This window comes from Plectropomus leopardus, chromosome 20 (assembly GCF_026936395.1).
Source record: "Plectropomus leopardus strain MGB_pleo_1.0 chromosome 20, ASM2693639v1, whole genome shotgun sequence".
Taxonomy (NCBI): domain Eukaryota; kingdom Metazoa; phylum Chordata; class Actinopteri; order Perciformes; family Serranidae; genus Plectropomus; species Plectropomus leopardus.
The window spans coordinates 15,066,486-15,078,587 of record NC_142195.1 but is presented as its reverse complement, the minus strand read 5'-3'; the positions used below and the strand labels follow the sequence as shown (position 1 = coordinate 15,078,587).

At 37.2% G+C, this 12,102-nt stretch overlaps 1 protein-coding gene across 2 annotated transcripts in view; it reads left to right on the top strand.

Moving 5' to 3' along the window:
- opn4xa (opsin 4xa) overlaps positions 1-11,263 on the top strand; it is a 41,585-nt gene extending 30,322 nt beyond the window's left edge. Inside the window, exons 5-12 of one of the 2 annotated variants that reach the window (XM_042509297.2) lie at positions 6,572-6,705; positions 7,548-7,751; positions 7,864-8,035; positions 9,218-9,379; positions 9,650-9,757; positions 9,841-10,015; positions 10,671-10,802; positions 10,955-11,263. In XM_042509297.2, coding sequence (XP_042365231.1) covers positions 6,572-6,705; positions 7,548-7,751; positions 7,864-8,035; positions 9,218-9,379; positions 9,650-9,757; positions 9,841-10,015; positions 10,671-10,802; positions 10,955-11,128 — 1,261 coding nt within the window. In that variant the 3' untranslated portion in view covers positions 11,129-11,263. Of the gene's footprint in view, positions 1-6,571; positions 6,706-7,547; positions 7,752-7,863; positions 8,036-9,217; positions 9,380-9,649; positions 9,758-9,840; positions 10,016-10,670; positions 10,808-10,954 lie in introns of both variants that reach the window. The other variant, XM_042509298.2, reaches the window with a different exon arrangement.
- Positions 11,264-12,102: the final 839 nt, after the last annotated feature.

Genomic DNA, 12,102 nt, shown 5'->3' with positions numbered 1-12,102 from the left:
GAATGCAGGGTTGGCACAGTGCTCCAGTCATGAAAACAGTCATGTTACCTCGCTCAACACAGTAGCTATGGTTTTGCATTGTTTTTGTATTGTTTGTTCACTGGAGGTTTACAAGAAAAACAACATTTCTTGATGAGTTCAACATAACAGAATGAGTATCTGATATGTAAATGTTCATTTGGGGAGTGAAATAATCACTTAAGTAAAAGTTGCAGAATCGTACTCTAACATAGTAAAGTAATTTACTGTGTGACAAGTTAAAAGTCCTGCATTCAAAATTTGACATAAATAGAAGTACAGAGGTACTGTATTATCAACAAAATCTACTTAAGTATCAAAATAAAAAAAACTTACTTTGCAGAGTGGCTTCTTTCAGAGTGTTATATCTATAGCAATAATATAATATAATAATATACATAATATTTCATAATAAAACAACTTCAACAGGCCAAAGTTGCAAATATAATAATTAATATATATATATGTAAATGATTGCCTACTTCTACTTCTAGCCAAGCAAACTTAAAGTCAACACAACAGTATGCTCTGCAGTATTTGGGCATTGCGGAGATTTAGAGCACAGAATGTGGGAAACAATGTGTTCTTGCATTAGGAAGCACAGATGTCACAAGCACAGGCAGGAAGGTCTTCACACCAGCCTGCAGGCATTCAATAGCAGGAAACAGCTCAGTGATTTTTCTAACTGTAGTGGATAAATCGATGCATAAATTCAATAATTCAGTCAGCTTCTCCCTTTTTTTTTTAACATACAGTCAACACTACAATAGCACCCAAAGCACATAAAGAAGGCAAGGAAGCTTAAATAATAGTACTGCAGCTCAGGCTAATCCAATCACCTACTATGTCCCCCTTTATAGGCTGTCCCTATAAATCTCTCATTTTTTTATTCATTTTTTTTAAATGTTCTAGAGATTGTGCATGATAATGTGGCCTATACAGCTATTCTCAATTAGTGGGTTGCGGCCCACTGGTGGGCCTTTCAGCACCATTTTGCGGGCTAGTGAGGTACTGTTAAATGGTTAGATAAAATTAGAAAAAAGAAAAAAAAACAACATAGAATTAAAAATTGTTTTAATAATTTACCAAGCTAGTTATTTGAATATCTAAACATGCTCAATAATTTACATAAATAAGAAGCCTCAAATTAAGATGCATGATTTCAATGACCAGTTGTGTTTGAATAGCAACAATCAAAGTGATGCGGGAGACAACCCCTGAGGCAGTAAAATCTCCCAAGCGTGTGGTGAACAAATATATCCATGAATGCATTACGTTCAGATTCATAATCGCAGGCAGCAATGCTGGGCCAAAAACACAGTGTGATGAATCATGTGGTGAAATCCTGTCAAATCAGGAGCTAAAAATTATAGGAAGGCAGTCCTTGGAAATTTCAGACAGCCGGAAGTAAGCCTTATGCTGCAAAAGGTTTAGAACCTCAGGCATAACATGTCTGCCTAGCCTCATTTTTTTCCATCTAAAATGAAGGTAGTGTTCACTGGCTTTCATTACTTGGTGTTAAAACCTGAAGAAAAGGGCTGTGTGAGCTTAGCGTGATGATAGTGTGTCTAATGTTTCTTTTTTATATTGCCAGAAGCAACACTTTGGTATTGAACACACACATTCAACCACCATTCTAACTGACTGATGGCAAAACCTCTTTTTACATGAGACACCTCAGGTGAAAACTGGAACATTTGGTGTATGTACAGTATATATGCGACTGAAGTGGAAATTTCTGGCTCAGAGTTTGACAAAAAAAAACTCATTTTGAGAAAATGGCTTTTAAAGATTTGTATTGTCATATTCAACACAATTTTAGACAAAAAAATTAGACACTACAGGTGAAAAAGATAAACATAGATATTACCTTGAAGTGCTTCCAGTTCACCACTTACATAAGACATTTTTTTTTTATTGCAAGTTTTATGAAATGTTATCTTTGGATATAAAAAAAGAGACATTATATAAGTAATAATGCTCTAATTAATAAAATCCCAGAACAAAAATGACAACTAACGTCCAAATGTCTATTTTTTTCTTTCCACTAGTCTGAAAAACAGCCCAGAATCTCAAAATTGACCATTACATGAAGAAACAATTTAACACTCTGATGTCAATTTCTGCATACATTTTGATTTGAAAGGATGTGAGAAGCAAAATATAGTTGAAATGAATAACTTTACTGTGAATCAAGCATTTATAGCAGTGTCTATATTCTATATACTCTGTGGCTCCTGCTGAGTGCACAGTTTTCCATTGGATGCAGTGGAGGAAAGTGTTAGATAGAGTCCTGCGTCTGACATGTTTTCTGCATTAGGGGCCAACCTCAAGTGACACATGGCTATCTCAGATGTTGCATCACTCGATCTCCACTCCTGTCACACTTTAGTACATGTCCACTCACCTGCATATAAACACACAAATACACTCCAACTTATCTGCCTGTGGAATGTTAACTCTTTTTGGTCCTTTTACACACTATAAAATCTGACAAGTCGATTTTACTTTTTAAACAAATCTTAGAAACAACGGCATTGAAAAATGTCAGTAAATATAACCATTATTCTTAATTTATGTTAACCTTATATCTAATTGTTAATTTTGTGAAGTCGTTGCAACTTAAAAGACAAGTTTAATTAAATTAAGAATTTTAAGTTTAAGCAACTTCAGTTAGCCAAGTTTACTGTGCAATACATATGTATTCTGCTGGTCGCAAACTAGTGAACTAGTCACTAGTGCAAACTGGAGTAACTTGTCAGTGATGAAGTTAGCAGTTTCTAGTTACCTTGTTCTTTCTAAGTGCAAACACTTAGAAAGAACAAGGTCATTTCAGTTGACATTTTGAAGTTGCAACAACTATACAAAATTAAGTAAATTCAGCAAAATTTCAAGTAGACTTTACACTTACATATGAAGTAAATAAATTAAGATTATAGTTATATTTACTCTTTTTTTTTCAAGTTGATCAGTTTCAAAGATTATTTCAAGTAAGATCAACTGATGAGATTTTAAAATGCAGTCAATGGACAAAATAAGGAGGACAGCGCCCTTAGGCTTAAGTGAGCTGATGTAATTATTGAAATAAATATTTAGGTATGCCATTATATGATCACTGGTCAAAGATTAAGATATCCAGAAAACATATAACAGATAACTCAAACAGATCACACTGATACTTCACACATGAAAGACGTCAAAGGCTGGAATAAATACTTGATATTCTGAATCCTGTATTTACAAAAGGTGGAACCAGATTTTTGTGATTCCAAGAATTCCCTAGTTCACTAATTAAAGTAAATAACCACATACAGGTGTAGCCCTTCCTGCAGCCGGACACTGTGTCTGGGGGCTTGTTTCACTGTATAAAAGGCATTAACTACAATTTGCAGACTGTTGCCAAAAATCAATCTGAGGTATGTGCAATGAGCTATGGCATGCTAACAGAAGGTTATCAAGTACACACCGTTACGGTGCATTACAGCATGACCATATGTGCCAGCCAACCCGCAGCCTCAGAGAAAGCAACATCTGCTCAGGGCTCCGTATTGGCCGCTCATTATCTTTCATAAAATTTTACAAGCAAATGTGCTTCACGGGTTTTCCAGAAGTGAGATTTTGTGAATAACATTTGTTTAGGTTGTTTTGGACATGCTAACAGTTTGTTTCTTGTTACTGATGGCTGATAAGCTATTTCACGGAAGAAATGGATTTTATGTGCATCTGTTTCGGCTGCATGTTGTGTCTGGTTCTTTTCCGGACAACAGGAAAGGCCAGTGTTATCCAGACAGAGCTGATTTAAGGGAGATTTTAGGGAAAATATAAGGAGTTGCTTTCAGGAAAAGGGCTTGACATTTCTAATCCACAGAAAACTGGAGCAACATCCCTTTGCTTGTGCTGCCTTGAGATGTCTTTCATAAGTATTTAAACCTTTGAACCCTGAGAAAATTGGTGCAGTAAGCAACTTGGTGAGAAACATTCCAATAATTGCAGGAAATTAGTAGATTTAGAATTTTTCCTAAAACTTTGCAAATTGGCTTGATTTCTTTCAAAAACATGGGAAGAAGGCAATGAGCAACAAAAGAAGAACTGACCCAAAATTTTGTTAAAAAGTACACGGAAATTACCTGAAAATTAGTAAAATAAATGAATAAATAAATAAATAAGTTTAGAAGAGAACAAGGCAAACAAGACTCGAAAAGGGTGCTTTTGAAATATGATAATTGTGTAACATAATTTTGAATATGTAATTATAACTATTAGAAACATAGTTTTTTCCCTAGTTTTTTTCAGTTCTAGACTGTTTCCCTTGCTTTTTGAAAAATATTTTCCTAAATCTACCAATTCCTAGCAATTTGTGGAACATTTCTAACCAAGATGCTCTTTGCCTGTTCCCCCATGTTTTTGGAAGAATTGCACCAATGTGTTCAGTGTTCAAAGGTTTAAATACTTGTGAAAGGCGTCTGAACGCAGCAAGTGATGTTGCTCCAGGTTTGAAAGAGTTATACCTTTAAATCCTGAGAAAAATGGTGTGATTTGATCAGAAATGTTCCACACAAAAGAAATAAAGCTAGGGAAAATTTGTTTTTATAATTATCATAATTACATTTTAAAAATTATTTTAAGCACTTTTTTAAGTCATTTCCTTGTATGTTTGTGTTTCTTTTTTTCTTTTTTAATAATTTCTTGCTTGTTATTGGGTCATTTCTTTCATTGCTCTTGCCTTCTTCCCATGTTTTTTTTAAAGAAATAAAGCCAATATTCTCAGGTTTAAAATGGTTAATTAGCTAACAAATGTAATGTTGCAGTGCAAATTAACTTTCCTCCTGAGCTTGTTCACAAGCTCGACTTGAATCATAAAAGAAAAACTAAAAAAATCCATAAAGGTACTGCTTTGTTATGGGAGATTTACCTTGCTGTTCGGGTGTTCAGTTATAGGAGACACACAGATGTTTTAAGACTATAGAAATCCCCTTGCTGCCTTTATTTGCACCCTCTCAGGAAGTAGAAACTTGTGTCTGAGGCAATATTGAGTATACTGTCAATACTGCTGATTTTATGGATATCCTGTTGGCATTTGGCCTATTGGGTTTTCCCTATTGTTCTTCCAACAAGAAAACTAAATTTAAAGGTCATTTGTAATTGGATTTCTCTATATATGAAGTGTCCACTTTGACTAACTCTTTTCATAACAGCTGCTAACACAGGGAGGAAATTGAATCCTCTGAATCCATTGGCACTGAATGTGTGTTTTTCTTCTTCCATTTTATGTGACAGTATTATAGTGTTGTAGAGATGCACTGATTTATTGGAGGAACATCTTGTCGGCCAGTAGGCAAATATGATGGCAATCATTGATAGAGGTGGCTGATATTTTTCTGTGGTGTCACAGAATTTGTTAAATTTTTGGCTTTCTAACTGTTGTGTCGTTTATTTGCACTTAGACTCGGACAGCAGTGGCTTGTATTCCTTGCTGCTGATTCGGAGGAAACGCCACTAGGCTGATCTGACTGTGGCATAATGTAAGAGGGCAATGGGTGCGGTGGGCAATTGTGGTTTGTTTTTGTTGCGTAGCTGTTGAACTGTGCATCTTGCAAAAAACATCAGCATTGGCACTGGTTATTGTAATTAAATTGTATTGGCCCCTGGTCAGAGAAAGTAATGTGTTATTGAAAGAAGGTGTATAGATGTGCCATTGCTATTGATCCCCCCCAAGGTAAGGGAGGTGGAATTGAATTAAGTTCAGAGGGAGACAAGGATTTGTGAGTTATTGGATGGTTATTGCATTGGCAAAAATGTGAATCCCTGCGCCTCAACGTGTCTGTACACCGCAAACAATAAGTATGAATGAATACAATGAAACTTCCCCCTGGTTTTTAATTTAACACCTGAAATTTAGTATCTTTTGTAAATACACTCTTAACATTTATCTTAACAGTATGGTTTAGTTACAACATAGAATAACATTGTATTAGTCTGGTGGGGGGGTCCAGTGACCTGGACAATTATGTTACTTGTCCAGGTCACGGGAAAATGCATGTATATCAGCATATTTTAGAGGGGTTCCAAAAGCCAGTTGATGTACACAAAAAATATGTAGCAATAAATTAAAGTGTTAGTATGTGGACTTTGACTGAACACAACATAAAAATTGTCACTGTCTTATAAAGCCATGTTTTGTACTCTGATCTTAAGATCAACCGTTTTGGTGTCTTATGACATTCTGTAAATCTGGTAGGAGACTAAAAGTCCCGCTGGCAAGGAAAATGGGTACAAGAAGTCATTTGTCCCCTCTTCTGTGACCATCCTGAAATAAGCCCCGCCCCTGCCCCCTGTCCATGCTGCTGTTGACCACGTTGTATTTATGCTACCCTTTACTGTTTTTACACTGTGTTGCCAAACTACCAAAGACACATTTCCATCTAATACAATATATAATAACAACACATTTTTCTAATCTTATCTTAAACTAATGTGTGTCAATAACAACATATTGTCTTGTTGGATACTGAGCACCTTTAATTTGAGACTTTTCAATCCTGATGTGTTGCAGTAACAAGAAGCTGCGGACTGCCCCCAACTTCTTCATCATGAACCTGGCAGTCAGTGACTTCCTCATGGCAATTACACAGTCACCCATCTTCTTTGTGAACTCCCTTTACAAGGGCTGGATTTTTGGTGAAACAGGTACTTTTTCCACATTCAGATTGTAAGTATTTACCCAGATTAGCAGTGCCACAATATGTAATCAAGGGCTGAAGTACTAACAGGACTCCTGTAGCAAGCTAAAAACATGAGAAATGATTTTTTTAATATTGTCAGTTTATCTCAGTGTCCCCTCTCCTTACCTTGCTTATGTGTGAGAAATGAACCCACTGAATGGTCAGGCGTGACATACTATGATATTTGCAACTGTTTCATTGAATCACCAGGTAAGATCATCATTTGAGCTAACAAAGACCCAAACCAGGCACTATTTAGCTTAGTTAGCTTCAGCCTTTAAAGTTTTTCTTGCCAAATAAGATGAGTGCTTGCTGCATGTCGGCATGCTGAGTGTAAATAACCCACAGCTTTCCCATTTTTCACCTTCTGCTCATGCCTCATATCTTAAGTTTATTTTTTTTTCTGTTCGGCAGCTTGTGAAAACATAGTTTCGAATCTATAATATCATGTAGATGTTAAAACTATAATATCAGCTTTGAGGTATTTTTGTGTTGTTTGCTAGTAGACATTAATGACACAGAGTTACCATTGTGCAATATCTGGGGCCGCTGCTCATATAATTAGACATAACAAATGTGTGTAAAAATGCGATAAAAAGGATCATAGCATTTAGATGTAGTAGCATTTATCCCCTGAAGTCATTTCACGTGAATTCTTAAACCAAACCTATGCCCATGGCTATATGAATAGTGTGAATAGCATTGTCCTGACTATTCATATTATTCATCTCATGTAATTCACAGTCTTCCAATCAGAAGAGAAAAATATATGAATAAAATGATTTCCTCTTTTTCTTCCCCCCACAGGCTGTAAAATGTATGCCTTCTGTGGAGCTTTATTTGGAATCACTTCCATGATCAACCTTCTGGCCATCTCTGTAGACCGCTACATAGTCATCACCAAGCCTCTGCAAGCCCTGCGATGGACCTCCAAGAGACGCACTTGTCTCATCATTGCCCTGGTCTGGCTGTATTCCCTAGCCTGGAGTCTAGCACCTCTTTTGGGGTGGAGTAAGTTACTTATTCTTTCAGCTCCTAACTATTTGATTCACCTTACCTTCTGTTTATACTTTTACACCTTATACATCCTTCTTGTCTGTATTTGTAATTTTTTCCTTTCAAGGTTCATACATACCAGAGGGCCTGATGACCTCATGCACATGGGACTATGTGACATCCACTCCTGCCAATAAAAGTTATACTTTGATGCTATGCTGCTTTGTATTCTTCATCCCTCTGGGCATTATATCCTACTGTTATCTGTGCATGTTCCTGGCAATCCGCCATGCAAGCAGGTGAATGCATTAACCTAGGTGAATATGCAGCACTTCAATGCACTAAACACGTTGGAATTACTTGTAATGCTACTATTAAAAGCAAGTCTACTTAACTGTATAAAACATAATTATACCACTGAAGTTCAGAATATTGCATGCATTACTCCAGTGCATTTTGTTACATGTAATCACAAGATTGTCGCTTCTGCATCTCCCTCTGGTTCTTTCCTTTTCAAATTCCTCTCTGTGCATGTCTATATGTTTTTGTTTTTTGCTTTTTTTTCTCAGATCCTGGCATTTCTTGTCTTTCCACCAGTAGCCAACCATGTGCTTACTCTGCAGCTGTTACACATTAGCAAATTCACCCCTCTGCATATCACTGTGGCTGTTTGCCATTTCACGGGTAGCCTCCAAAGCTGAATACTAGGGCAGTACCCAAATCAAAATAATGTCAGTTAAACTGCATTTTTAAGTACAATACTGATATTTAACTATATTCAACTTTTCTTTCCATTTAATGTGGAAACTGATTGCCTTTGCCATCATTCAAGGTATATTATGCAGGAATTTTAGGCTACTGTTTGCAAACACTTGCGGCAGTCAAAGCCGACCCCAACCTTGTCCGCTTTGCATTTTGCCTTGCTATATTTTACTTTTTTTTCCTATCCTGTGTCTGTGATTTTTGTAGCTTCCTCTTGGATGCATGGTACTTACAGTCTGACACCTGCTCACAATTTGTTTTTCGAAGTCTCGACCTCACTTGGTGTCTGTGCCAAAGAATGTACCAACCACAGCAAAATAAGGAGAAAAGTGAGAAAATTCAGTCAGAAGGCAGAGTCTCTGCAGATTAATACAACCCTGCATACTTACAGTGGGTCATAAGAGATGATTGAGAGGGATTTCTTTTTTGTGAGTCTTTTTGGAAAATCCTGCATATTAAAAAAATCAAATGTACCCTGTGTATGTTGCCGGCCTGCCTGCCTGCCCTGTTTGCTATCATTGTCCGTGTTGCCGTGCTGCATGTGTCTCCTTGTGTCTATTTTGGTTCCACATTCCTGCATACGTAACACAATTAAAACTGACTGTCTGCAAACACTACATTGATTTTTGAGGGACAATGCTGATGTCATTTATGCAGCCTCTGAATTGACCTTTCTATTGACTACAAAATGTCTTTATTCCCTCGCTCTGTCCCAACAGAGATGTTGAGAAGTTGGGGTATCAGGTGAGGAAATCGACCCTGATCCAGCAGCAGTCCATCAAGACTGAATGGAAGCTGGCCAAGATTGCCTTTGTGGTCATCATAGTGTTTGTGCTCTCCTGGTCGCCCTATGCATGTGTCACCCTCATCGCCTGGGCTGGGTAAATATACAGTGTGAGAAGGGCTCTTTATGATGCAATAATTTGTCGTAATGGTCAAACTGCATTAGACAGCTTGATAAACGGTGGCATATACTGATAAAACAGGATGCTTGGTTGCAATATGTTATTCATTTCAGCCGTTAACCATGACCCATATTCCACCTCTTGTAGAATATCATTATATCAGGCATGATGAAATGCTATGCAATAGGCTCAAACTACAGTGCAAGTTTCATCGCAGGTAATTTACTCTTTATTAACACCTTTCAGATATGGAAGCGCCCTCAGTCCATATTCCAAAGCCGTCCCTGCTGTTATAGCCAAGGCCTCGGCCATCTATAACCCTTTTATCTACGCAATCATTCACTCAAAATACAGGTGAGTGCAGTCAGCCAGCCAATCAGTAACCTATGCCAGAGGGGAATTTAGAGGTCTTGCTGAGAGATCATTATTTTTAACAGGGACACCATGGCAGAGAAGGTTCCCTGTCTACACTTCCTCGCCCAGGCCCCCAGAAGGGAGTGCATATCAGTGTCCCACAGTGAGTCCTCCCTCAGGGACTCGATGCTGAGCAGACAGTCATCGGTCTCCAAAAGCAAGTTTTACAGAGTGTCTTCCATGTCTACTACAGACACAGTGAGTTTGGCTTCCACACTAGGTTTTGGGGAGTAGAATGAAACACAACAAGAAGCACAGTCAGTGGTGTGTTTAGAGAATTTAGAAATCAAATGCACAGAAAGTAAAACGTCCATTTTAAGTCTCTTGTGTAGGATTTAGTGGCAGAATTGAAACCTTTTTTGTGTGGCAAGCATGGAGGAAAAGTATGGTAACATGCGAACAACCAAAAGCCATGCAAATAAAAATTCAAAAGCCCTCACAACAGCGGGTTTGCTTGATGTGTCCATACCTTTGAAACAATAAATAATTACCAAGAGAGTTAAGTTAGAGAGTTAATATAGGAGAGAAAGGGGTCTCACTAAGAAATTAAACTAAATCTCTCAATTGTTGTGCATATTTGTCTTCTGAAAATGTAGATTTTTGAATGTTTTCCTCAAATTTCTTAATTATTTATCTGTTTCCTATATTATTTGTATCTTTTGTGCACTTTTATCTGTCTGTTTTTTTGGTTTTTTTGGCAGTTTTATTGTTTTTGTTAATTGCTGACTGTAAATTTGTATTTGATTGTTTTCTTGTTTTCTTTCATTAGTTCTTGTGTGTGGAGCACTATGTTACTGTAGTTTTGAAAGGCACTATATAAATTAAGTCATCATTATTATTATTGTTATTGTAGCAGGTTTGGAGTGATGTGGAGCTGGACCCTATTGACCAAAGTCATTGTCTGAGATCCAGCTTTTCCCTCGGAGTTCTGAGGGACAAAGAGCAAAAGCAGAGCAAGGAAAGGGAAAGCCACAGTCAGGAACAGGTAGGGTATGTGCGTTCATTATATCTGTTGATTTTAAAATCAAATCATTTAAAATTCAGTGGCTAAAAAGGCATAAAATATCAGCACTATCATGTATTGATAAAACAAGATGATGACATGTCAATCATTTTTTAATTTAAATTCTATTTTAGATCCACATCCCAGAGCAAGGCTCGCTGAACAGATGTGATCACACCCTATCGCCTGAGTCTGTCAGCACAGTAATGCCCCCGATTTTGGGGAGGAGTAGAGAGCAGAATCCTGAAAGTTGGGCTAAACAGAAGAAACAAGAAGATGAGCAGGAAAAGGAGAGCGAACACGAATAGAGGCACAGCAAGTACAGAAAAAGAAAGATGAGAAGGAGTTGCAGGTCCTTGTCCAGCCAGACTGTCTGGACAATATTGTAAGTGTGCACTCCCAAGCAATCATCGACTCACAGAAAGGCCCTGTGGACCATGGCTGTAAGTGTGAGGAAACGCAAAGCACACAGAGCCACCAGAGAGAACTGTTGCTGGGTTTACAGCCTCTGGATGGATTGCTCAAGTGTTTGAAGATTTCTGAGCTAAATGTAGAATATGTTTATTTATCTATGTGGCTATGTGTGACTGAGACACAGCGAAGTAAACTTTTTTTTTTGTTTAAGACTCTTTTCATGCAGATGTTAAAACTTTAACCTCAGTGCTACAAAATCCATTTGTTCATAGGCTTTTGTGCAAACGTATACACACGACTGTTTTAATACCTCTCCTTTTCAGGCTTGCTGTTAACATACAAAATAACGCTTCCCTTGTTTTTGTCAATGTCAAGCTATCAATACTGTCACAATGAAACAACGGAAATCTTACCAGTGGAACCTAAACTTCAAATGACCTTTAAAAAGGTTTAAAATATAATGCACTTTTGTTTGTTTTCATTGGAACAAAAAACAGAGGGATGCAATATGCTTTAAAGTCTTCTGAGGAAAAATGTGATTTCTAATATTGGGCTTTATAAATAAAATTGAATTGAACAACTTATTAAAAACAACCATATTTATTATCAAGGTGTTTCCTTGTGAGGAAATGGATTTTATACTTTTGTTTACTTTGCAACTAAGGCTCATTTAGATGACAAAATGAAGTTACTTTTTCTTGTGAATGCCATGTTTATGTGCACTAAATGCATGTTCTTTATGTCCACAATGCATTAACCAGTCACTGTAGAACTCATTACTGTGTGTATTACATGGTGTTTATCATGTTGTCAAAGTTGCTGATATTATGTGTGGCAACACTATTTGGATAGTCCACCAACAGATAGT